The 23,526-nt window shown below is 59.5% G+C and overlaps 2 protein-coding genes and 1 long non-coding RNA gene across 10 annotated transcripts in view; 2 read left to right on the top strand and 1 right to left on the bottom strand.

The window, feature by feature from the left end:
• The window catches only part of NOL9 (nucleolar protein 9), a 239,836-nt gene that overhangs the window by 48,140 nt on the left and 168,170 nt on the right, over positions 1-23,526 (top strand). The window lies entirely within an intron of this gene.
• PLEKHG5 (pleckstrin homology and RhoGEF domain containing G5) overlaps positions 7,140-23,526 on the top strand; it is a 35,578-nt gene continuing 19,191 nt past the window's right edge. The window contains exons 1-3 of one of the 8 annotated variants that reach the window (XM_058444170.1): positions 7,140-7,517; positions 8,265-8,341; positions 9,245-9,353. Coding sequence is in view for 5 of the 8 variants with exons in the window: in XM_058444174.1 (XP_058300157.1) it covers positions 19,714-19,833 (120 nt within the window). In the remaining 3 variants the exon portion in view is untranslated. Of the gene's footprint in view, positions 7,518-8,264; positions 8,342-9,244; positions 9,354-14,571; positions 14,673-19,495; positions 19,834-22,001; positions 22,169-23,526 lie in introns of those variants that run through there. The other 7 variants (XM_032758742.2, XM_058444173.1, XM_032758744.2 and 4 more) reach the window with 7 other exon arrangements.
• Positions 11,418-14,454, bottom strand: LOC131384229 (uncharacterized). The gene is made up of 2 exons (XR_009214880.1): positions 14,378-14,454; positions 11,418-11,803 (listed from the first exon to the last, which is right to left on the bottom strand). It is a non-coding gene; the product is annotated as an uncharacterized LOC131384229 (long non-coding RNA).

Below are 23,526 nucleotides of genomic sequence, written 5' to 3'. Positions count from 1 at the left end.
AAAGAAAAAAAAAGAGAGAAGGGAAGTGCTGCTCCTAGGAGGGAGGACGATGCCGGGTGGGCATGAAGGCCTGGAGTCCCTGCCTGTGACCAGCCCCCCTCTGTGGAGGAGGGGCAATGTGGCTGCTTGTCGGGAGAGGCAGGTACGGTGTCCCACAGGCCCCAGCAGCTCCAGGCCCCATCGGGTTGTGTGCAGGAGGCAGGGAGGGCAGGACGTGAGAGGGGCAGTGGGGATGCGGGAGGCAGCACAGGATGTGGGGGTGGGGTGAGGAGGAGCGTGGCAGCTGATGTTGGGGGGGCAAAGCTCCCCTCCACCCTCAGCCAGGCACTGTCCTGGAGTCGGAGGGTGGGATGGGGGGCAGGCTGCTCTATTTCTTCACCCGGCAGCTTCCTGCCTACCTGAGGCAGGTACGGTGCTACAGGACCCAACAGAGCCAGAGACTTGCCCCAGGTCGTTTAGCCACCCCGGCCCCAAGCCAGCAGGGCCAGCCAATGGGAGCTGTGTCCCACCCCTCACCCCCACTCAGACTGCGCTCCTCTGGGAGGAGTGGGGAGGAGTGGGGCAGAGTGGGGCTGCTGGCTGGCTGCACAGACAGGCCCTCCCTGGGCTCTCTTAGTTATTCTCTACACCTCAGTCACCCTGCTGGCCCCTACCCCTGGGATGCCCTCACGGCTCAGATGCAGGAATCACATCTATGGAGCCGCCTGTCTCTCCTGCCTCTGGGACAGGCGGCTCCCGCTTCTGGGGTTTCACAGCTCTGGGGCCCCTCGATCACACTGGCCACACAGCTAACGTAGAGAGGGCTTACCCAGTGCCAAGCGCTCTTTATTTTTCTCTTTAAGACAGGGTAGGCTGGGCACGGTGGCTCACGCCTGTAATCCCAGCACTTTGGGAGGCCTAACACCTATGGTCAGGAGTTCAAGACCAACCTGGCCAGCATGGTGAAACCCCGTCTCTACTAAAAAATACAAAAAATTAGCTGGGCATGGTGGCAGGCACCTATAATCCCAGCTCCTTGGGAGGCTGAGGCAGGCAAATCACTTGAACCCGGGAGGCAGAGGTTCAGTGAGCCGAGATCATACAATTGCACTCCATCCTGGGTGACAAGAGCAAAACTCCGTCTAAAAAAAAAAAAAAAGGCAGGGTCGTCTCACTCTGTTACCCAGGCTGGAGTGCAGTGGCGAGATCGCAGCTCGCTGCATCTGACCTCAAGCAGCACTCCTGCCTCAGCCTCCCAAGTAGCTGGGACTGCAGGTGCACACCACCATGCCCTGCTGGTTTTTTTAATGTTTTTGTAGAGATGGGGTCTCTCTATGTTGCCCAGGCTGGTCTTGAACATCTGGACTAAAATGATCCTTCTGCCTTGGCTTCCCAAAGTGTTGGGATTATGGGTATGAGCCACCATGTCCAGCCTCAAGAGCTCTTTAAACCTACGCTCTTGGAATATCCATGCCCACTCTCTGAGTCAAGGCCATTCTTGGACTCCCCTTTATCCTGGTGAGGTGTGGCGAGGCCTTTGAGATCCCAAGTGGTGGCATCCAGATACACCGTGTACACCCTCAGCCTGAGCACCAGAACTGTGACCTCCTCACCCACGTGTGCCCACCCCAGCTCTCCCCAGGGCCGGCAGAGAGGCGCCGGGGGGCTGCACACAGCGGCTGGGTCACAGCATGTGAACACGTCTCATGTGTGAGCTGAGGCGGCCGGGTGGGTGAGCCTGGGCACATGGCTGTCTCTGTGGGCTCTGTCCTCTGTGCCAGCCAGACCCTGGCCGGGGCCCATGGAGGGTGGGCTGATGCCAGCCCTGCCTGTGATGGGGGCGGGACTGGCGCTTGGAGTGTGACTGTCGGGAATTGGGATCTCATAGCTATTTCTGCAGCCGCGCTTCTGTTCTGCCCTTGGTCACTCTCGGTTCCTCTGAGGAACCTCTGGAGGAAGCCCATGGGGGGCAGATGGGCAGGTGCCCATAGCAGCCTCAACTGGAGGAAGTGGCCGGCTGGCCGCAGGCCTGCGTGCAGAGCTGTGTGGACAGTTTCTCGGGCCCCAGGAAGGAATCCTGAATGTGCCCTCCCACCTCTTCTTACTGAGCTCGAGCAGTGTGGGTGGATAGGCCGGTGTTCAGCTCTCCGGTCCCCGGGGACTACGCCAGCGGTGGTTCTGGGCTGTAGGCAGAAGCAGTGTCCTGGCCATGGTCCATGCCCCTCCCTGTAGCTGGGTCCCTACTTCACTGACCTGCCCCAAGGTGCCCCATGGCGCTTTGGGAAGGGAATCAGAAACACATTTCCTCCCCAGGCCTCCAGTGACGCTCCAACCAGTGTGTCCTGCATAGGGACTGGCGGATATCCTGGGACCAGCAGCCATTTACTCAGGACATGCCCCTCTGGCGTTTGGCCAGGTTTGGGACAAATCTTGCCCTTCCCCAGGCTGCTGCGGCTAAGAGGTCCAGCCCCAGCATGGCCTGCAGCAGCTGCCCAGGCATGGACTGGCGCCCAGGAGGGTGGGGCTCACGCGGGAGGGGACATTCAAGGCCACAGCTGCTTCCTGAGAGGGGCAGCCTTTGCATGGCCAGGCCTGTGGTTGGGAGGTGGTGGGCAGGGAGGGCCTGTTTTCTTGAGACAGAAGCTTTCATCGGAGTGGAGGGTTCACAGGTGAGGGGCTACCCTGGAGAAGATGAGAATGATGTGGTTTTCCGTGCACTTGTGTCAGCCTGGGGCCAATGGGGAAAGGGGACACTCATGTCATGATGGGGGGACCAATTCACGTTTTCCACACAGCTAATTGTGTCAGGCCCCACCCATGGGAGCACTGTAGCCTGGTGCTTAGGAGCGCAGGCTTGGAGGCTTACACACTCACAGCCTCGTTACTCTCATTACTTGTGTGACCTTGGACAAATCTCTCTACCCTCTACGCCTCAGTTTCCTCATCTGTAAAATGGGGACAATGATCATTCCTCTGCACAGAGTTAGATGGTGAAACGACACCATCTGTGGACAGCAGAGTTCCCAGCAGGTGGTTGGCAAGTGAGAGCTGTGGTCATTGTGAAGCCGTCTGATGGGGAAGACAGGTCGGTGTTGGTTCAAAGGTTCAAGACAGTGGGAGTCCAGCAAGGGCACGTTCACTTGGAACTGGGATATATGACAATAGGGAGGCCTTCCTGAAGGCAGCAGCCTTCAATTTGGGCCTTGAAGAGTGGGCAGGACGGCAGCAGACAGCGATGGGAGGATACTGGGGGAGGGCAAAGGAATAGCACCAAGAAGGGCTGGGCTGGGGTCAGAAGCTCAGTTGTGTCCGGCAAGTAGCAGAGTGAGGGGCCTAGGGTGGGGCGACAGGGAGTGGCGGGGACTGTGGAGGCTGGAAGCATTTGTGCTGATCCAAGGCAGACACAGCTCGGGAGCTGGAGCCGTCCAGAACGTGGGTCCAGAGCTGCCAGGCTCCTCTGGTTTGTCAAGAGAAGCCAGAAATATGGATTTTTATGTGAAATCTCCTGACTTTTCAAAGTTGACAACCAATTTAAATTCTTTCGAAACCCTGTTCTCAGCCAAACAAAACATGGCTGCCGGCCGTTCTTCCTGCACCCCGAGGCCCAGTTCTGGTAGAGATCACGTTCAGGACAAAGCCAAAGTGGCCTCCTGCAACTGAGACAGGGTCGGGGGAGAACTGGCGAGTAGGCTCCTCTGCCTGGCCAAGGGTCCTGGTCTCCCTGGGACGGTAGGTGGGGGAGCCAGGAGGGCAGCTGCGCTGCCGCAGATGTGGGGAGGCAGTGTCTGGCATGCGGTGGCGGGAGTTCAGGGTTCCAGCTCCGCCTAGGGACGAGTGGAGTTCAGGGTTCCAGGTCTGCCTCAAGGGGGGTAGTTCATGGTTCCAGGTCTGGCTAGGGGTGGGGGGAGTTCAGGGTTCCAGGTTTGCTTAGGGGAGGGGGCAGTTCAGGGTTCTAGGTCTGCTTAGGGGAGGGGGGAGTTCAAGATTCCACGTCTGCCTGGAGGGGAGGTTCAGGGTTCCAGGTTTGCTTAGCAGAGGAGGGAGTTCAGGGTTCCAGGTCCGCTTAGGGTTGGGCTGAGGTCGAGGAGCAGACACCACTCAGGCTGGTCCACATAAGAGGGGTTGCTACAAAGAGGCAGGGCTCCCAAGGGAAGCCCAGGGCAGGCAGAGGAGGCCGCCCCCCACCCTTCCCGAGAGCTGCCCACTCTCACAAAGCTGCCTTCTCCTACCCTGTCTGCTCTGGGGTGATTTCCACTGAGTGGCTTCTCCCCTTGTTCCTGCTCCCCAACAATCTTGGGGCATCGTACCTATTTGGACAGACTCTCAATGGACTCAAGGCTCCAGGGCCCAGTAGGAGTGCTGCCTGTGGGCTCCTATCAGGAAGGGGATCGGAACCATGTTTCCTTCCCAGGCCTGCCTCAATTCATAGTCTCAGGAGAGCAAATCTGACTGGCTGAGCCAGGTTATGTAGATGGCTCAACAACTATAATCTCAGCACTTTAGGAGGCCAAGGCAGGAGGATGTCTTGAGGCCGGGAGTTCGAGACCAGCCTGGGAAACATAGTGAGACCTCCCTTGCTATAAAAAAATTAAAAAGTTAGCCAGATATGGTGGTGTGCACCGGTGGTCCCAACTACTCGGTAGGCTGACGTGGGAAGATCACTTGTGCCCAGGAGGTGGAGGCTGCAGTGAGCCCTGATCACAACACTGCACTCCAGCCTGGGTAACAGAGCAAGACCCTGTCTCAAAAAATAAATTTTAAATTAAATTTTTTTTTTTTTGAGACGGAGTCTCACTCTGTCGCCCAGGCTGGAGTGCAGTGGCGAAATCTCGGCTCACTGCAAGCTCCGCCTCCCGGGTTCACGCCATTCTCCTGCCTCAGCCTCTCCGAGTAGCTGGGACTACAGGTGCCCGCCACCACGCCCGGCTAATTTTTTTTTTTTTTTGTATTTTTAGTAGAGACGGGGTTTCACCGTGGTCTCGATCTCCTGACCTTGTGATCCACCCGCCTTGGCTTCCCAAAGTGCTGGGATTACAAGCGTGAGCCACCGCGCCCAGCCTAAATTAAATTAAATTAAGAAAAACCCAGCTATGTTCAGGGTACGATATCACCTGATACAATATGTCCCCCTTACCAGGCCCACCCTTTCCTCGAAGGCTGTAGAGGGGGATAGGTGACCTGCAGGAGAGCTCATGATAGGCCTATGGTGGGGACTGCTTGTCCTGACCCCACTCCCAAGCCCCACAGGCCCCTCTCTGGGCCCTGAGAGCTACCAGGGTCCTGATGGATTTTTCTTCGTGTCTGCAGTCTCCAGGAGGGAGGAGCTCGCCTATGCAATGCAGGAAGTTGCAGCTTTAGAGCAGAGCACAGAGGGAGCTACCTCCCAGGGGAGCCAGGACCAGGGGATCAGGAGTGTAGGGTCTAGAAGGCAGGGTGAGCACCTGGAGCCTGCTGAGACCAGGGGTCAGAGGCCGGAGAGTTCAGGCAGGTAGACCCCAGTGCCAGGAAGTACCAGGCAAAGGACAAGGAATTCCAGAACCCAAGTGGCATAGAGGCCACAGGACAGTCAGGCCCGATGGTGGCTGTGACCTGAGCAGTCATGGGGGGATCTAGGGAGCTGGCGAGGCAGACCCAGTGGCAGAAGACATGGCCCGGAGCCTTCAGAATATGGGGCTACAATCCAGAGGCCCTGGGGCAAATGGTGTGATAATCCAACCCCAGGCTCAGAGTTTTGAGAACACAGGGGCCTGGAAACTTTCTGGACCGACAGCAGATGTCCTGCTTAGCTGGAGAAGTCCCAGGCTGGGCGCATGGGAAACTCCTACAAAGCTGGCTGAGGGCTCCAGGTCCCCGTGGAAACGCAGATGGCAGAGGAGGGCCTGCTGGAGTCCTGGCAGACAAGAGCCCCGAACCCCACTCCACCCTCAAGTCAGCTTCCTCCCAGCAGGCAGGGACCTCGCCACAGTCCTCACAGGGCCATCTCCTGCCTCAGCTGTCTCCACCTCCAGCCTAGAGGCAGGACAGGCATCGCTGGCCCCTTGGATGGCTGAGAGCAGAGACTGGGAGAGGGAAATGAGCACAGTGTGGGGGTGAGGCTGGGCTGGGCCTGAGGATCCTGAGAGTTCCTACAGGCTGTGCACTGAGGAGGCCCAGGGCCCCAGGCAGCTGCTTCCCTCTCAGCCTGGAGGCCCCGGGATGCCTGTGGCAGCTGCTCCTCGAGAGCCCCCTCCCCAGGGTCATGCAGATGTGCTGCCCCCCAAAGGGCTACCCTGCCCACCAGGCCCCCTGTGAGCTCCCCAAGGCTTGTCAGGGTCACCAATGGGTCCCCAGCACCCAGCTTAGAGCTTGGCTTATGGGGACCCTCAGAGGATCTTTAGTGTGTTTGCTGAATGAATCCAGAGAGCTTGGGAGACCCGGGATCCGTGCTACTTCACTGTGCCAGGATTCCTTGGGGCAGGCACCAGTTTCTGGTCACTGTGGGTCCCAGGGCCCAGCCCATGTAAGGAGTCCACGCAGGGAGGCTCCAGCTGAGAGGCCTTCCAGTGAAGGGGTCGGGGAAGTCCACCCTTAGCCTTTGGGAGAGGGACCCGGCCCTGCTGGAAGCTGCATCTTCTATACTTAGGTCTTGTCGGCCCAAGGCCTCCTGGCGCCAGTGTGCGGGGTGGGCTGGGGGTCCAGAGGCAGGCTCAGGAGCACTGAGCCCCCGCAGACTCTTGGCCACCTCTCCGAGGCTGTTTCTGTAGCGCAAAGGGTTTGCTATCTCCTGATGCCATTTACATAAAGTATAGGACCGGGCAGACGAATCGATGTGTTGGAAGTCAGGGCGGCGGCGCCCTTGGGGGGACCGGTTGGCACGAGGGAGGTGGCAGGGGCTGGGGACTGGGTGGGGACGCTCTGCAGCTGGGTCTGGGCACAGGTTATTTTGTGACAGTTTCCTGAAAATGTGTTGAGCTGTGCTCGCTGGACAGGTGCACTTCTCTGTCCGCGTTTGCACTTCAATAAAGTTTAAAACTGTGAACCAGCAGAGGAGATGCAGCAAGAGTAGTGGCAGGCGAGTCTCTCCCGGTGACAGCCCTCACCCTGCGCGGGGCAGCCTCCGTGTTGCCATGGAAACTGACCTCGGAGACAGCGATTCTGGGCTGGGGTGGGGGCTCTGCGTGGGTCCTGGCCTGCATTCCTGCGGACAGGCACCCTCAGCGTGGATGGCACCCTCCAGGCCAGAGCCATGCGCGCTTCCTGAGCTGCCCTGGTGCCCGCCCTGCGGGAGGTGGAGGCAGCCTGCGGACCGCAGCGCGCAGGGGCTGGGGAGCCGGGGAGGGAGGGGTGACACCGTCGGCGCCGAGGCCCGGCCGCGCTCCCGTCCCCAGCCCCCCGCCCCCGAGGCGGGGCCGCCGCGGCTCCTCCCCGCCCACCTGCCCCGCCCGCCTCCCGTGCGAGGGTCCGGCGGCGGCGGCGGCTCTGCGGCCTCCCCGTCCCCGGCGTCCCCGGCGCCCCCGCCCGCCGCCCGCCCCCCGCGCGGCCCGGGGCCTGCTCCATGGGTGAGTGCAGGCGGGGACCCGGCGGGCGTGGGGCGGGGGCCTGGGGGGCCGGGCCGGCTAACCTCCTCCGGGGAGGGCCCGCTCCAGGCAAGGGGGTGGGCGCCGACCGGGCTTCGGGCCGCTCGGACCCAAACTCGGCCCCCAAGTCGGGGCCTGCCTCGGCAGCACCCCGCTTCTCCTCCCTCCCCCCGCCTCTCGCTGGTTGGGCCGCTCTGCCCCCACCGCGGTGCACTCCAGCCCCCAGGAAGAGAGGCAGCTTGGAGTGGGCCAAATTCAGGGTCAAAGATGAGTCTCGGGGAGCGGGGGTCGCCTCAGACCTTCGGGGGCTCCTCTGTCTCTAAAGGGAGCGATGCAGGGCCTAGGGTTCGCAGGGATCTGGGATCTTGGAGCCCCTTCCCCCCAGCAGCCCTGCCGGGACCCCCTGGGAAGTCTGGGGCCCCAAAAGGTCACTGAGCGCTCCCCCACTTGTCCCCCAGACTAGAGGGACAGAGGGAGAGAGCAGCGTATTTCCAAAGATGTTTTCTCTCCGTGGAATCTGGATAATTTCCCTGAGGACTGCAGGAGAAAAGAGCTCTGCAAACAGATTCCCGTGCAGATAAGTTGGCATTTAAAAGAGAAAGGGACGCTGACCTCCTTTGAAGGAAGGACTGAGGAGATTGCCCCACCCCTCCTCTGGTCGAGAGGCCACTGGGGCCCAGGGGAGCCTGGGTGCCCCGCTGACTGATGCCCTCTGCTCCTCCCCTGCAGACGACCAGAGCCCCGCGGAAAAGAAGGGACTGCGCTGTCAGAATCCCGCCTGCATGGACAAGGGGCGGGCGGCCAAGGTAGGGAGGCTAGAGAGCCTGGGGACCCTTGGGGGCAGAGGGGCCAGGGCTCTAACTGCCCTCTCTATCCCAGCACCAGTATCCACAGAGCCCTGGCACGGGTGCGGCTGGCTGGGCCGGGTTCAAGTGTAGGTGGGGCCACAGTGTGTCTGGTTTAGGAGGCAGAGGGCCTGCCCCCGGCTCAGGAATAGTGGAGTCGGGGGACTTCTACAAGAACATGGGGGTGGGGTACCCCAAAGCCCTTTGCTGCACTGTGGTCCTAGCAGCCATTCTGAGGTGACAGGAGCTGTAGCCCTATGTCACGGATGAGGAAGCTGAGGCTTAGCCAGGGGAAGTGGTCTCCCACGGTGCTGGTCCAGTGCCCAGCTGGCAACCTTCCTGTTGAACACGGCCACTCTTCAGGCCTGGGCATGGGTCTGAGATGCTTTGGGACTTAGTGAGTGTGACCATGGCCCTGGGGATGACAAAAGGAGGAAGGGGCCAGTTGATCCTGGAGTGCCAGGGCTCGGGAGCTGGGAGTGGGGCGAAGTATAAATCAGGGAGAAAGGGGGCAGGAAGAAGGATAATAGTGCTGGCTGGGCGCTTCTGCCTGTGATGTGCTGGGCTCAGTGCCACCCGCTTTCTGTGCCATATGCACTGCTTGTGGCAGCTCTGCAGGGAAGGCATCGTCACCCTGTTTTCCAGATGAAGACACTGAGGTTCAGAGAGGTCCAGTGACTGGGCCAAGGCCCACAGCTCATGAGAGATGGAGCTGGGGTTTGGAGCCAGGTTTTGTCCCTCCCAGCAGGCATTTACATGACAATAGTAATAACTGCGCAACTTAGCATCTGGCCCAGGCACCAGTACTCACTGACTCCTCCCTCTGGCCTTCTGAGATGGTCCTGTCCTTATTCTCATTTACAGATGGGGAAACTGAGGCTCAGAGAGGTGAAGTGGCTCACTCAGGGACAGACTGCTAGGAAGTGGGAGAGCTTGGATTTGAACCCAGTACCCAAGTCTGTGTCATACCAGGGTCCGTATTCTCTTCCATCATGTGTCTCAGCACTGCCAGCTGCAGGAAATGTAAAATGCCACCCCCCACCCCCCCCGCTCCCCTCCCGCACCTCCACCCAGACACACACACACTCATTCTGCACAGGAGGACCGTGGTGAGGGAACAGGGAGAACTGCTATGGGGTGGGGCGGGGAGGAGGCGGCCTCCAGTTGCCGTGGTCACCAGGCAGGGGGGCGGTGTGATGTCAGATACAATCTGCTGGCACGGAGGGTGCCTGGCATTGGGCTCTGGTGTTGGCTGGTTGCCTTTTTCCCAGATGGGGGCTCCTGGCAACAAATTGGCCTCAGCTCCCCCCAATATACATCCTGCCAGAGGCCTGCAGAGCCCCAAGGCTTTTGCCTGACCTGAAGGGGCGGCTGGGGCAATAAGGCACACTGTCCCAGCCCCTCCTCTGGGCAGCTGCTCTCAGGGTGGGTCCTCAAGCTGCTCAGGCAGGGGCAGGGGTGGGATGGCCCAGCCTGCATAGAGGTGAGGCCTGGGAGAAGAGAGCTGGTCTCAGAGTGGGTGTGGTCCCTCTGCAGCCTCCAGACCTCACCTCCAGCCCTGGGCTGCCTGGAACTTGGCACAGCTGACATTGGCGTCAGCTGATGAGGGTCACCCAGCCTGCATGGGGAGAGTCTGGGCCCTGTCACTACTGGGACGCCCTTTGGGACAAATGGCACAGACTTACTGTAGGGGCAGAAATGCCTGAATTATCAGAGGCAGAGCCAGTCAGGGAGGGCATCCTGGAGGAGGGGGCCTTTAATGGATGTGAAAACATGGATAGACAGAACAGAGGCAAGGGCAGTCCAGGAAGGCAGAGGCAGTGGTGGAAAGGAGGTGAGGGGCACTCAGATTTGGTAAGAGAAACAAATAATAACATTGTTGATGATGATAATAATAACCACTACTGGCTGGGTGTGGTTGCTCATACCTGCGATCCCAGCACTGTGTGAGGCTGAGGCAGGAGGACTGCTTTAGCCCAGGAGTTTGAGGCCAACCTGGGCAATATAGGGAGACCTCTCTCTACTAAAATTAAAAAACAGGCCTGGCGTGGTGGCTCACACCTGTAATCCCAGCACTTTGGGAGGCTGAGGCGGGCGGATTGCCTGAGCTCAGGAGTTCGAGACCAGCCTGGCCAACATGGTGAAACCGCATCTCTACTATAAATACAAAAATTAGCCGGGCGTGGTGGTGGGTGCCTGTAATTCCAGCTACTTGGGAGGCTGAGGCAGGACAACTGCCTGAACCCGGGAGGCAGAGGTTGCAGTGAACCGAGATCATGCCATTGCACTCCAGCCTGGGCAACAAGAGCAAGACTCCGTCTAAAAAAAAAAAAAAAAAATTAGCCAGGTGTGGTGGTGGGTACCTATAGTTCCAGCTACTGGGGAGGGTGAGGTGGGAGGATCATTTGAGCCTGGGACATTGAGGCTGCAGTGAGCCGTGATTGTGCCACTGCACTCCAGCCTGGGCAACAGAGCAAGACCCTGTCTCAAAAATAACAGGCCAGGCACAGGGGCTCATGCCTGTAATCCCAGCACTTTGGGAGGCCGAGATGGGCAGATCACTTGAGGTCAGGAGTTCGAGACTAGTCTGGGCAACATGGTGAAACCCCATCTCTACCAAAAATATAAAAAATAATTAGCCGGACATGGTGGCACACACCTGTAATCCCAGCTACTCAGGAGGCTGAGGCAGGAGAATTGCAGTGAGCTGAGATCACGCAATTGCACTCCAGTCTGGGCAACAGAGCGAGACTCTGTCTCAAAAAACACCCAATAATAATAATAATAACAATTATTGCTGACTGAACATGTTTACGTGCCAGGCGGGGCATTAGGCCCTCCTGCTTGTCTCAGTGAAGCCTCTTGAGACCCTCAGGAGAACAGCGTTATTCTTATGACCACATGACTTGTAAGGAAGCCGAAGCCCAGAGAGGTAGAGGAACTTGCCCACATCACACAGCATGATCGTCAGAGCCTGGCCTGCGTGAGGCTTGTCTGATCAAGAACCCTATTCTTACTCTCCAGGATGTGACTAGCGTTTTGAAGGAGATGACTTCATTTATTCATTTACCAGACCAGCTCTGAGCATCTGTTGGTGCCAGGCCCAGTTCTAGGCCTAGGAGATCTCTAGGGAACAAAGGGAATGCCCTCCTGGAGGTGACATTCTAGCTGTGCTGGGAGGAAGGAAGGGAAGTGACCCTGGCTGGCCAAACTTCCCCCCAGGCTGCCCTGGTGAAGGACCAATTTCAGGCAGGGCTGGACCCTTCAGCTTCTGGGCCCACTCTTGATGTTTTATTTGAGGCTCTCCTGGGTGCTGGAGCTTCTGAGATGAATTTGTCATCTGTCCCCTACCTCCTGCCCCTGGAGTTCCCACTGGGAGGAGGGCTAACCAGGATGGGCTTCCTGGAGGAGGCAGCTGGAGTCCTGAGGATTAAAGAGGTACTGAGATGGAGGACAGCTGAGTGAGCAGGGGAGGGACATTGGGGGCTATAAGGGGCAAGCGAGGTCAGGGGGCACAGGGGGAAGGGGACGGGAGGAGGGGGAGGCAGGCTGCACTAGGAGCACCTGCATGTCCAGGTGAGGGGTCTGGACTGTGTGTCATGGAGACCCCAGGAGAGAAATGGCCCCTCCCCAGGATAAAGATATGTAGAGCAGTCCGTACCTCTGAGCTCTAGGATCAAACCTACTTTTTTCCAGCTGTGCAACCCTGGGGAAGTCACTACACTTCTCTGAACCCCAGGTTCCTCATCTGGAAAATAACCTGGCAGCGAGGATTAAAAGAGGCCCATATATGGCCGGGCGCGGTGGCTCACGCTTGTAATCCCACCACTTTGGGAGGCCGAGGCAGGCGGATCACGAGGTCAGGAGATCGAGACCACGGTGAAACCCCGTCTCTACTAAAAATACAAAAAAAAAATTAGCCGGGCGTGGTGGCGGGCGCCTGTAGTCCCAGCTACTCGGAGAGGCTGAGGCAGGAGAATGGCGTGAACCCGGGAGGTGGAGCTTGCAGTGAGCCGAGATTGCGCCACTGCACTCCAGCCTGGGCGACAGAGCGAGACTCTGTCTCAAAAAAAAAAAAAAAAAAAAGAGGCCCATATATAACATGCTTAGCATAGAGCCTAGCACAGCGTAGGTGTGCAAGGTGTCCTGGGAGTGGGGGTAACAAAGTCACCTCTAGACTTTGGGTGTGCCCTCCGTACCCGCCCTGGGATCTGAGACCTCCCCAGGCTCCATCCCAGCTTCTTGCACACAGGTGGAGCCGTGAGTGTAGGGAGATGGAGAAAGGCCGGGAGATCGAGGCAGACTGATGATATTGTGGGTTCCCCCTGCCCTCCTGTGAGGTGGCCACGGGACAGTGTGTGGACTCCCCAGCTCCCTGCTGGGCTCCACTGGACACTGCTCGAGGTCTAGTCAGGGTGCCCCAGGTCAAAGGGGGCATGGAGGAGGATACTTGTGGCCCTGGGCCACAGGGGACATTGGGCACCACATGTGAGGGTGTTTATCATGGAGGAGGTAGTGATTCCAGCAGCCACCATTGGTCCAGCACGTACTGTGCGCCAGGCCCTGCCTTAGGACGTGGCACAGGAACCTCATCTGGCCGTCTCCCCTGTTGCAGTGGGGCCTACCCCATCTCCATTTCCTAGAGAGGGCCCCGCAGAGTGGCGAGGTAAAATGACTTGCCAAGCAAGGCAAGATCAGGACTCAAACCAGGCCTGCCTGTCAGAGCCTCCCATTTCCTCAGAACTGTCAGGAGGAAAGGGAGGTGAATTTTTCTGCACAGCTCCCACGGGCCTTGACAGGGAGGTGGGGTTCGGCGCACTACAGGAAAGAGTTTCCAGCAGCTGGAGCTATCCCCGAAGTAGAGGTAGTGAGCACCCCATCACGAGACATATGCAAGAAGAGACTGAAAGGGAAGTGTAGAGGGGATTGCAGTGTGGAGTGGAGGTTGGACGGGAGGACTTCAGAGTTCCCTTGCAGCTTAACAATGGCCTGTGAGGTGGCAGGGATGAGTCAGGGTGTGCGTGTGTGGAGGGAGGGGTGGTGAGATGAAGACCAGGGAGAGGAAAGGGTGGACCTGAGGCCCCTATGGAGAAGGGACGGGCAGGATGTGAATAATGGGAGAGGCAATCACCTATTCTCCTGGGCAATGCTTTGGGGGTGAGCAGCGGCAGACCAGGATGCCCCAGGGAATGGCCAGGTTTGGGCCATCTCTGGAAGTGACTGGTCCCCGGAGAGAGGTGGTGGGGCTATCTGCAGCTGAAGAAAGGGGCAGGGCCAGAGAAACAATGCAAGGGGACTCCTGGGTTTTGACTAAGTAGTTTTGGGGGGGGCAGGTGAAGACGTGGGGATCCCTGGCCCAGCCAGGAACTGCCCTAGTATAGGCCCAGCCCCGAGGGTTGGGTGGGGCGGTCTGGAGGTTTTGGCCTGGGAAGGGGTCGGGGGAAGGCGGTTTAGAAAGCTTGAAAGTGCGGAACAGGCTGGTGGACCTGAACCCCACCTCCTCGAGTGGGCCCCCTGTATCCACACCCTTTCCAGTCCTGAGCCCAGAGTTATTCTAAACTCCCGCTGCTGGGAGAGGGGAACTGGGAACCACTAAACGGCAGAACAGCACCCTTTTCCGGCCATACCACCTGGGCCAGAAAAAAAAAAAAAAGAGGGGGCCCAGAGAAAAGCGGGCTGTTTCTGGGGCACCGCGGAGGCCACAGATCAGAATCCAGCTTTTTACAATGGAGCGGAAGCGAGCCTGGCTCAGGGCGATTCCGGGGCGGGCTAGGCCTGCGGGTCTCTTTGCCTGGTCCCCTGGGGCTTTTCTGTCGCGGGGAGGCTTCCTGTCGCGGGCCCTGGTTCCCCTAGCCCCCTTCCGGGATGGGCGAGCTCCCGTCTTCAAGCCCAAGTTAATGACTAGGGACTTTGAACTTTTTGGAGATCTGCAAAGGGCTGGCCCCTCGGGGACAGTGACGCCCCCACCCCCTCCCCTGAGCCCGGATCCTGGATTACCCCAAGCCACGACCCGGCCTCCAGCCACCTCCCTGGGTCCGGCGCGGAGCCCTTCCTGGGACCCCTCCTCTCCCCCGTCCCAGCCGGGCGGCGCCGTTGGTACATCCCGGCCAGTCCAGGTGGTAGCGCCCGCGCGGCTACCGTAATTCCCCTACGTCCGGCGCCCCAGTTTGCGCGGAGTCGACTGAGCCCGTCCCGCGGCTCCCGTCCCCCTCTCCCAGCGCGCCCCATGAGGCTTTGGCAATCTCGGCCCGAGCCTTAGACACCGGGGAGGAGACCCTGGTCCTGTTCCTAGGTGAGTCGCGGGGAAGTGGGAGCTGCGCTCCGGACGGGGGATGGGACTAGGCGCCAGGACCCCCCTAAACCGATGGACAGAACCCGAATTCGAGAGTCCCACGTAGTGCCAGGCCTGTGGGTGGGTACGGGGTCCTCACCAGCTGTATCTCCATTTACGTGAGGGTGGAATGGGTTCAAGCGCCCGCCCCCATCACAGTGTCTCTAGGGTGGGTCGGCTCGGAGATAGGGCCGTGAGGAATCTATGGGACCCTGGCCCTGGTATGGGGGGTATTGGCGGGGCAGGGGGATCCTGGAGGGGCCTGGGCGAGCGTCGTGGCTGGGAGGCTCGGCCGACCCTACCCATTTGGCCAGTCCCGGTGTCGGTCCCAGGCTGAAAAGCCCTCTCGAGGCCGGCAGGAGGCGCCAGAGGCTGCGCCTCGGGCAGTCTGAGCAGACCCAGGCACCCGCTTATGAGTGGGGGATGCGGGAGACCCGTGAATCCGGGGGGGCCCTGGCCTACCTTGGTGGAAGTCTGGGAAATGGAGGCCAAGAGGTCCCCTACAGATTCCTCAGTAACTCCTCAAGTTGAGGGAGCTCGGGGGTATTTTACCATTCTCCTGCCCCTTAGCTAGAGTCCGGGCACACGCTAGGACCTGGCAGCCATCCCCAGATACTGAATTCTATGCCCTCTTGGCACAGGTGGGGAGATTGAGGCCCACTGGGGGAAGGGCAGGGGAACGTAGGCTCCAGACCAGGTCTTCTGAAGCCCAGGCAGATGCCCTCTTTCCCCCGCTCCCTACCAAGGAGCCTTCTAAGTTGCACCGGGGAAGGGGTTGCCTAGTCCAGGTGCTCCGAAGACACACGCTGGGGTCTGGGGCTGGGAACTGCAGGGGCTGGGCAGGAGGGGATGTTCACAGACTGCATCCCCCGCCCCCAGCACTGGGTCCCAGCCTTGGGCATTCCAGCCAGGACTGCTCCCTGGGGAGGAAGGGGCCTTCCTGGCTTGCAGGGCCCCTGCGGCAGGCCTAGCCTGGGGAGAGGTTTTCTGTGTCCCTGCCATCTGCCCAGCACAGGGCAGGGCCTTAGGTCAGGCTCTGACTCCAGGTGAGCCTCAGAACCCAAGGGGTGATGGGTGAGGCCTGGGCCTAGGGGAAAGGAGCGGGGGTGGGCCGGGTGGAGTGTAGAGAGCCACCTGGCAAAGCCACCCAGCCCTGGCTGGCCTGCCCATGCATGCAGTCTCCACCCCTGGATTTCGAAGGTGTCGGGTGGGGCCTTGGGACTAGCAGGCTCCCAGGGGAGCTTAGCCCTGGTGGGAACTCCTGGCAAGGACATCCCTCCAGCCAGAGAGCTCGGACTCCTGGTTGCAGGCCCGTCTGCTGTCGGCAGAGCCTGGAGCTGGCCCCAGACCTGCGTCCTTTCCTGGACAGGGAAGTCCCTCTCCCACCCAGACCAGGCTGGGGCCCCAACTCGTTGTGGGGCAGGGATGCCTGGGGGATCCCTGGTTTCCCATCTGCTTTTCTGGGGCTGGGGGAGGTGGTACTGAGGGAGAACAGCCGGGTAGGGGGGTCCTGCCTTGGAGACTCCATTATTCATCAGCCTCCGCATCTGGTTTCCGGGTATCAGTTTCAACAAGCCAGCCCTGACTCACAAGCCTGGAGCTGGGGCTGGGCTGGGGAGGGGCTCCCTCCCCAGGGAGTTGGGGGCCAGGACTTCTTGGGCCTGCCCCTAAGCTGTTTCAGCTCCCCGTTGCAGAGAGGAGGTGGGAATGCAGGAGCCTGCCCAGGCCCACCCCACTGCCCTGGTACAGGGGCTGGGTGCTCCTTTCTGCTCTGCACTCTTGCCCCTAAAGGAGCAGTCCCCCACCCTTGCCGAGTACCCAGGCAGCGGCCTCACTCAGGGATGGCCAGGGCCCAGGCACTCAGGTGACCTCTGGTGATCTGCCCTGACCCAGCCCTGGTGGTCTCCACTTGATGCAACCTGGTTACCCCACACCAGTGGGCTCCCCACAAGCTGGCTTTGGGATCTGCCGTGTCTTCAGGAAGGCAGTCTCCAAGGCCCTGTTGCCCAAACCAACATTCAGCTGTCCTCAGGCCCCCCCCTGCCCTGTGCCTGAGGCACCCATTTCCCTACGTAGCAGCAGCTGGTGACTTTGGGGCAAGTCAGTTGACACAGGCCTTAGTTTCTCTATCTGTTAAATGGGGATCGTAACAGTATCTCCTCCTGAGTCTTTGAGAAGAGTGAATAGGATTCACTGCCCGGAACTCCCGGGACAGGAGTGGCACGTGGAATGCTCAGTGAAATGCAGTTATCTGCCTACGGGACAGTATGGGAGTGGAGGTGTGGGGCAAGACCACCCAATTTGAAGTAGGAACTCACCTGCCCAGGGCCAGCAGGCCCAAGGATACTAGGAGGAGGAAGAGACCTTCGGTCTGGCAGTGGGGAAGGCTCTGTTGACCGTCGGCCACAGGAAGGGATATCCTGGCCGAGCCCTTTCCTGTCCCCATGTCCTTCTGTGGCATGAAGGCCCTTCTGCCTTCATCCGTTTACTGATCTCATCCCCACCAAGCGCACCTACTATGCACCAGGACTGTTCTAAGTGCTCAGGACTGTTCTAAGTGCTGAGGACACAGTGAGATCCAGACGGCCAAGGATCTGGCCTCTGGAGAGGACAGTCTAGTAGGGAAGAATGATGATAAAAAAGTGAACAAAGAAATGAATTGCTGGTAGTAATAAATGCTAAGAAGGAAATAATTTAAAGGAATTGAGAGTGGGAGGGTAAGGGTGGTTTATTTTAAGAGGAGGGAAAAGGATGTCTTGGAGGTAACATTTAACTTGGGGCCCTGTGCCAGCTGTTTGAAGATGGGGTGTGTGGAATTCCAGGCAGAAAATACAGAGGAGAAGGCCCTGAGCTTGGCGAGCTGTAGGGAGAGAAGAAAGACTGGCAGGTGGACCCTGTGCGGACCAGCTGGGAGCGAGGTGGAAGCCCGGCCGTGGTGGGATTTCACTATAAGCAAGATGGGAAGTTTTAGTTTTCAAAACTCTGCCTGTTGGCCAGGCGTGGTGGCTCATTCCTGTAATCTCAGCACTTTGGGAGGCCAAGGTGGGGGTGGATCGCTTGAGATCAGGAGTTAGTGACCAGCGTGGTCAACATGGCAAAACCCCGTCTCTACTGAAATACAAAAATTAGCTGGGTGTAGTGGCGGGTGCCTGTAATCCCAGCTACTGGGGAGGCTGAGGCAGGAGAATCGCTTGAACCTGGGAGGTGGAGGTCGTAGTGAGCTGGGATCATGCCACTGCACTCCAACCTGGGTGACAGAGCAAGATTCCGTCTCAAAAACAAACAAACAAACAAAAAACACACACAACTCTGCCTGTGGTGTAGACAGTGGATGACCTGGGCTTTGGGAGTGGAGACAGCCCTGGAAGTCTCCCAGCCTCTAATAAACCGCTGCTGCCCTCCCAAAGCCATCTCAGGGACCCTAGCCCCCTTCCCACCCTCTTTCCCCATGGAACCAGGTGGAGGAGGAGCAATTGTGGGTGGGCTGATGACAGACAGCATGGCCACCTCACCCCCATGGGTTCTGAGGAGTGTCCCAAGGAGGCCATTCCAGAATCCCAGAGCCACAGTCAGAGTTTCAGTCTTGCCTGTGGACTTTTATGTCTCTTTATGTCACTTTATCCCCTACCCCGTGAATGGGGATAATGGTGTCTGCCCTGCCTTCCTGGGAATCAGTGTAAAAGCGCTTTGACAGCCGTGTAGTGGTGACTCCAGCACCAGAGTCTGGGGGTTAGCGTCCTCTCGGGCTTTGCTGAGTGCCCCCTGGCGGTGGGGACCTGGCCTAGAGGCGCAGGGACTTGGGCTGCTGTGCCGTGTGGGTCGCCAGGGTTTCCCGATGCCTCCACCTCACCCAGCTCCTGGGGGCTGCCAAGGACAGCCTCTCAGAGCAGCCCACCTTCTGCCCACGGCCCTTTTCAGAGGCCACCAGCCTTTGGCTCTCGGCCTCTGCCGTACCTGGGCAGTGAGCAGTCGGTGTGAGGGGGTGTCCCCGGGGCTCAGGCTCTTAGGCAGGGGTCTCCAGGTTGATGGGAGGGACTGAGATGAGAGCTGGTTGTGAGGTTGGGGTGGGTGTGTGACTGGGGCTCAAAGCTGGTGTTGGAGCAGAGAGGGGTGTCCCTGGGGCTAGATGGAGAGCCGGACCAAGGACCCCGAGGGGAATGTGTCCCATCCTGGCCTCCCCCTTCTTGTGCCTGTATTCTAAGAGCTCCCTTGCTGGGAGTAAGAAGGGGTCCCCTGGGCTGAGGCTCTGAGGTGGGGGTGGGGGTCTCCAGGAGGAAGGGAGGAGGGAAGGTACCCTTCTGGCTGGGAGGGACCGTGCGTGTTGGCGCTGAGGGTGAGGTGGGGACCACAGCAGAGTGGGCACCCCCAGGGCTGGGCAAGGGTCGAGTCACCCAGGGTAGGGGCTCCACAGTCTCCACGGTAGGGGGGTGTCACCAGCGCCCCCTGCCTCCAGCATTCAAGGAGCTCTCCAGGAGAAGAGCAAGTTCTGAGGAGCCCTCTGAGGCCGGCATTGGCGTTGAGGAGGGAGTCAGAGAAGAGAGGGGCCCGGGGCCGTGCAGAGGCACAGAGGCGCAGAGGTGGGGGTACCCCGGGCCAGGCAGAGGTGGGAAGGTGGGGATCCTGGGGGCTGGGCAGAGGCGGGGGTGTGGGGGTCCCCGGGCCGGGCAGAGGTGGGGGTGTGGAGTCCCCGGCTCTGGGCAGAGGCGGGGAGGCGGGGGTACCCCAGGCCGGGCGGAGGCGGGGGTGTGTGGGTCGCCCGGGAGGGCGGAGGCGGGGGTGTGGGGGTTCCCGGGCGGGGAGGCGGGGATCCCCGGGGCTGGGTGGCGAGGGCCCGGGCGGTAGGGAGGTGTCCGCCTTCCTGGGGGGCTGGGGGCTGTTCCGGGCCCGGCCCTCCCCGGGGTCCCCGCGCTCGGCGGGGGCGGGCGCGGCCGCACAATGGCAGGAAGCGGGGCTCCGCGCTTTGTCCGGCGGGCGGCGCAGACCGCGGCTTCCTCCGGCCGCCATGGGGACAGGACCCGGTGTCTCCGGACGCCTAGCAGCCTCCAGGCCGGGCCCGGGGCTGCCCTCCTGGGACTCGGAGCCCTCCTGGGCCAGGGGTCGTGCCCGCGACGGTGAAAGCCAGGTACGGGGCCGGGACGGGGCGGGAACGGGGCTGGGTGCCCCGTTCTCGCCTGCAGCTGCCCAGTCCTGTGCGGGAGGCCAGGGCGGGGGTGCCCGTGACTGTGGGCCCCATGACCCCCAGGGGAAGGATGCGGCCCATGGCGGCCGAGCCCCCTACCTGGGTAGCTGCACGCTGGTGACGGGGACCTCAGACTCCAGGGTGTGTCCCCGCCGGCTGAGATGTCCCCGCCAATTCTTGGCCCTTTGTGTCTGGGGCCAGCTCCGGACACACCTGTGGGTCCCGGGCCCTATGCTGGGCCGCCCCTCTCCCTTCCGTCCTCTGCCCTGGCCCTGCCCACAGCCTCCTCCTACCCCAGAGGCCTCTGTTTCTCCTTCTGCCTCTGGCCTCAGCCCTTGTGTGAGGGTGGACGCCTGGTTCTCTGTCCCCATCCTCACATGCGTGTGTTCCCCAAGGGGCCCCCCTCTGTTATTTTGGCTGCCTGGCGTTAGAGGGGAGTGGGAACTGGCTGTTCCCATGGGTGGGCTCTCTCCTCCCTTGGGTTGAGACCTGGGAACATTCCCCCCTGGACCCTGGTGTCCCTCCTGCAGGACAGAGGCAGGACATGGTGGGCAGGCAGGCAGGTGAGGAAGGGGCAGTTGGGTCTGAGAGAAGGGGCTGGAGTCTGGCTTCAAGAAGGGGCCATTCTGCCCTAGTGCTGGGGGAGTCCTGCCCCTGGAGGGAGCTGGGGAGACTCTGGGGTTTGGGGGTGGGGCGTGAGGCAGGATGGGGAGCAGAAACTGCACCAGGGGGCTCAGCCCACCCCAGCTTCTCAGTTGGGCTCATGGTTCTCCGGGGGGGCTTCCAGAACTTCATCGTCAACCAGATCTGCTCGATGAAGTCGGAAACCACCTGGTTCCGATCCTGGGGCTGAGCCTCACTGTGCCCCCAGTGCCTCTGAGCCTGGGGACTGCTGAGAGGAGGGAAGCAGATGAGGTCAGCCAGGCCTGGGCACCAGCCCCTGGCAGCAGCCGGAGGAGTCGAGCAGCCTCGGTGATGGTAGTGGCCACCCAGACCATCATAGCAGGGAAACTGATCTCGAGTCTTTGAAGGGATCCAGGGTGGGGTGCATCATAGGGCTCAGTCCATATTTGTTGAATACTGACTCTTCTATAAGGAGTGAATCAGGGTATAAAATCTGCTGTCTGTATATTGGATTGATTTAAAAACAAGATTGTGGCACAGAATCAGACTTGGACTGGAAGGGTCCCAGAGACCTTCCCAGAACTCCTCCAACCTAGCACGGCTCCTTCCATGTCACCCCCTACCTGCGGTGAGGCCAGGGCTTGGGTCATGGGCAGGTCTGCAACCCCAGCTGGCACTAGGAAATCTCAGGAGGCCCGGAAGGGATTGGAGCCGGGAGCCTCTGCCAGGCTGGCTGGGCACAGAGGGCCAGAGGGCTGCGGAGCCCGCAGACGGGGGGCTCCCAGGAAGAGGGGACAAGGTGGGGCAGGGCCCTTCCCCAGATCATTCTCATGAGGAGACACCTAAAGCTTGGGCTCCCGGAAGCTGCAAAGCCTGCTGTTTCTCGGCAGTGCGCTGTGGATTCAGGGTCAGGGGATGGGTAGAGTCCTGGCTGAGGACAGCTTAGTGGTCTCTGTAGTTTTTAAATTTTTTTCTGAGACAGGGTCTCACTTGTGTCGCCCAGGCTGGAGTGCAGCAATGTGATCATGGCTCACTGCAGCCTCAACCTCCTGGGCTCAAGCAATCTTCCCACCTCAGCCTCCCAAGTAGCTGGGACTACAAGAGAGCACCACACCACACCCGGCTAATTTTGTCTGTTTTTTGTAGAGGCAGGATCTCACTGTGTTGCCCGGGCTGGCGTTTTTGCACTTTCTTTTACAATAGATTAAGACAGAAACTAGAAAGAGCTGCAGGCGTTGAGGGATCAATCCCATCACCCTCGCTTCAAGCCCCACAAGCATAGTTGAAGATCCCTCCTGAAGGGTGTAGAAGTGGGGGCACCTGGTACTCAAGGCTGCCTTCAGGAATCTGGGTCATCCTGTCCCCAGCCACCTGCCTGGGGCCCAGCTCCATGCAGATCAGCCCCTCCCTGAGCATGTGGGCCTGCTTGGAGTGCCACCTGCTGACTGCCAGTCCTGTGCCCTGTTCCCTTTCCTGTCAGATGGAGACGCAGAGGGACACAAGAACCAAGACACGCATGAGAGGGCGTGAATGTGGTTAAAATCTGAGATCCAGGCTGGGTGCCGTGGCTCATGCCTGTAATCCCAGCACTTGGGGAGGCCGATGTGGGTGGATCACCTGAGGGCAGGAGTTCAAGACCAGCCTGACCAACAAGGTGAAACCCCGTCTCTACTCAAAATCCAAAAATTAGCTGGGTGTGGTGGCGTGTGCTTGTAGTCCCAGTTACTTGTGAGGCTGAAACAGGAGAATTGTTTGAACCCAGGAGGCAGAGGTTGCAGTGAGCCAAGATCGTGCCACTGCTCTCCAGCCTGGGCAACAGAGCGAGACTCTATCTCAAAAAACATAAATAAATACATAAATAAATAAATAATAATCTGGGATCCAGAGCCCCACACACACTGGCTTCAAGTCCTAGATCCACTGGCTGTGTGACCTTAGACAAGTCATTTCACCTCTCTCAGTTTTACTTTCCTCTTGTGTGAAATAGGGACAATAACAGCCCCTATCTTATGGGATGAGATACACATGTAAAGCCCCCAGTGTGGCTCCAGACACATGACGACCACATTAAAAACACACTCAGACTCTTCCCGGCCACCTCCTCCCTCGTGTCTGTCATTTTCTCTGCTGTCCTCACCACGCCTATCTCGGAAATCTCTCATCGGGCTTTCACCAGCGAGAAACTCTTCAGCGCCTCTCTCCTGCCTTAATTCATAAATTAAACAAGTATTTATGGAGCAGCTGGGACCGGAGGTCAGGCGCTGAATCAGACAGAGTAACGTTTCTGTCCTTGCGGATGTGACCAGGTGTGGAGGCAGCAGGGTGGAATATGTGACCTGTCAGGTGCTGGAAAGTGCTGAGGACAGGAAAGGAGCGTGGAGGGCAAATGAAGAGGATAAGAAGGTGACTTGGGGGGAAGCTCGCAGGTGGGGAGAGAAGGCAGGGAGCCATGCATTTCAATATCTGGGGAAAAGCATCTCAGTCCAGGGACTGGCAGATGTCACAGCTCAGAGGTGGGAGCTGCCCTGAAGGATTGTGTCCTGGAACGACCAGGAGGCCAGCAGGTGAGGGGAGTGAGCCAGGATGGAAGAGCAGGACAGGAGGTCCCTGAATGGGGTGGCCTTAACCCTAAAAAAAAAAAGTCAATGTCATAAAAGACTGAAAACCCTAACCTTAACCCTTTTGGTTTTTTTTTTTCTTTTTTTTTAAGATAGTGTCTTTCTCTGTAGCCTGGGCTGGAGTGCAGTGGCGCGATCTCAGCTCACTGCAACCTCTGCCTCCCGGGTTCAAGCAATTCTCCTGCCTCAGCCTCCTGAGTAGCTGGGACTACAGGCGCGTGCCACCATGCCCGGCTGTTTTTGTATTTTTAGTAGAGATGGGGTTTCACCGTGTTAGCCAGGATGGTCTTGATCTCCTGACCTTGTGATCTGCCTGCCTTGGCCTCCCAAAGTGCTGGGGATTACAGGTGTGAGCCACCGCACCCGGCCTTTTTTTTTTTTTTTTTTTTTTGGG

This window comes from Hylobates moloch, unplaced genomic scaffold (genome assembly GCF_009828535.3).
Source record: "Hylobates moloch isolate HMO894 unplaced genomic scaffold, HMol_V3 SCAFFOLD_9, whole genome shotgun sequence".
In the NCBI taxonomy this organism is placed as follows: domain Eukaryota; kingdom Metazoa; phylum Chordata; class Mammalia; order Primates; family Hylobatidae; genus Hylobates; species Hylobates moloch.
The sequence above is the reverse complement of the archived record's forward strand: the minus strand, read 5'-3'. Positions and strand labels throughout refer to the sequence as shown.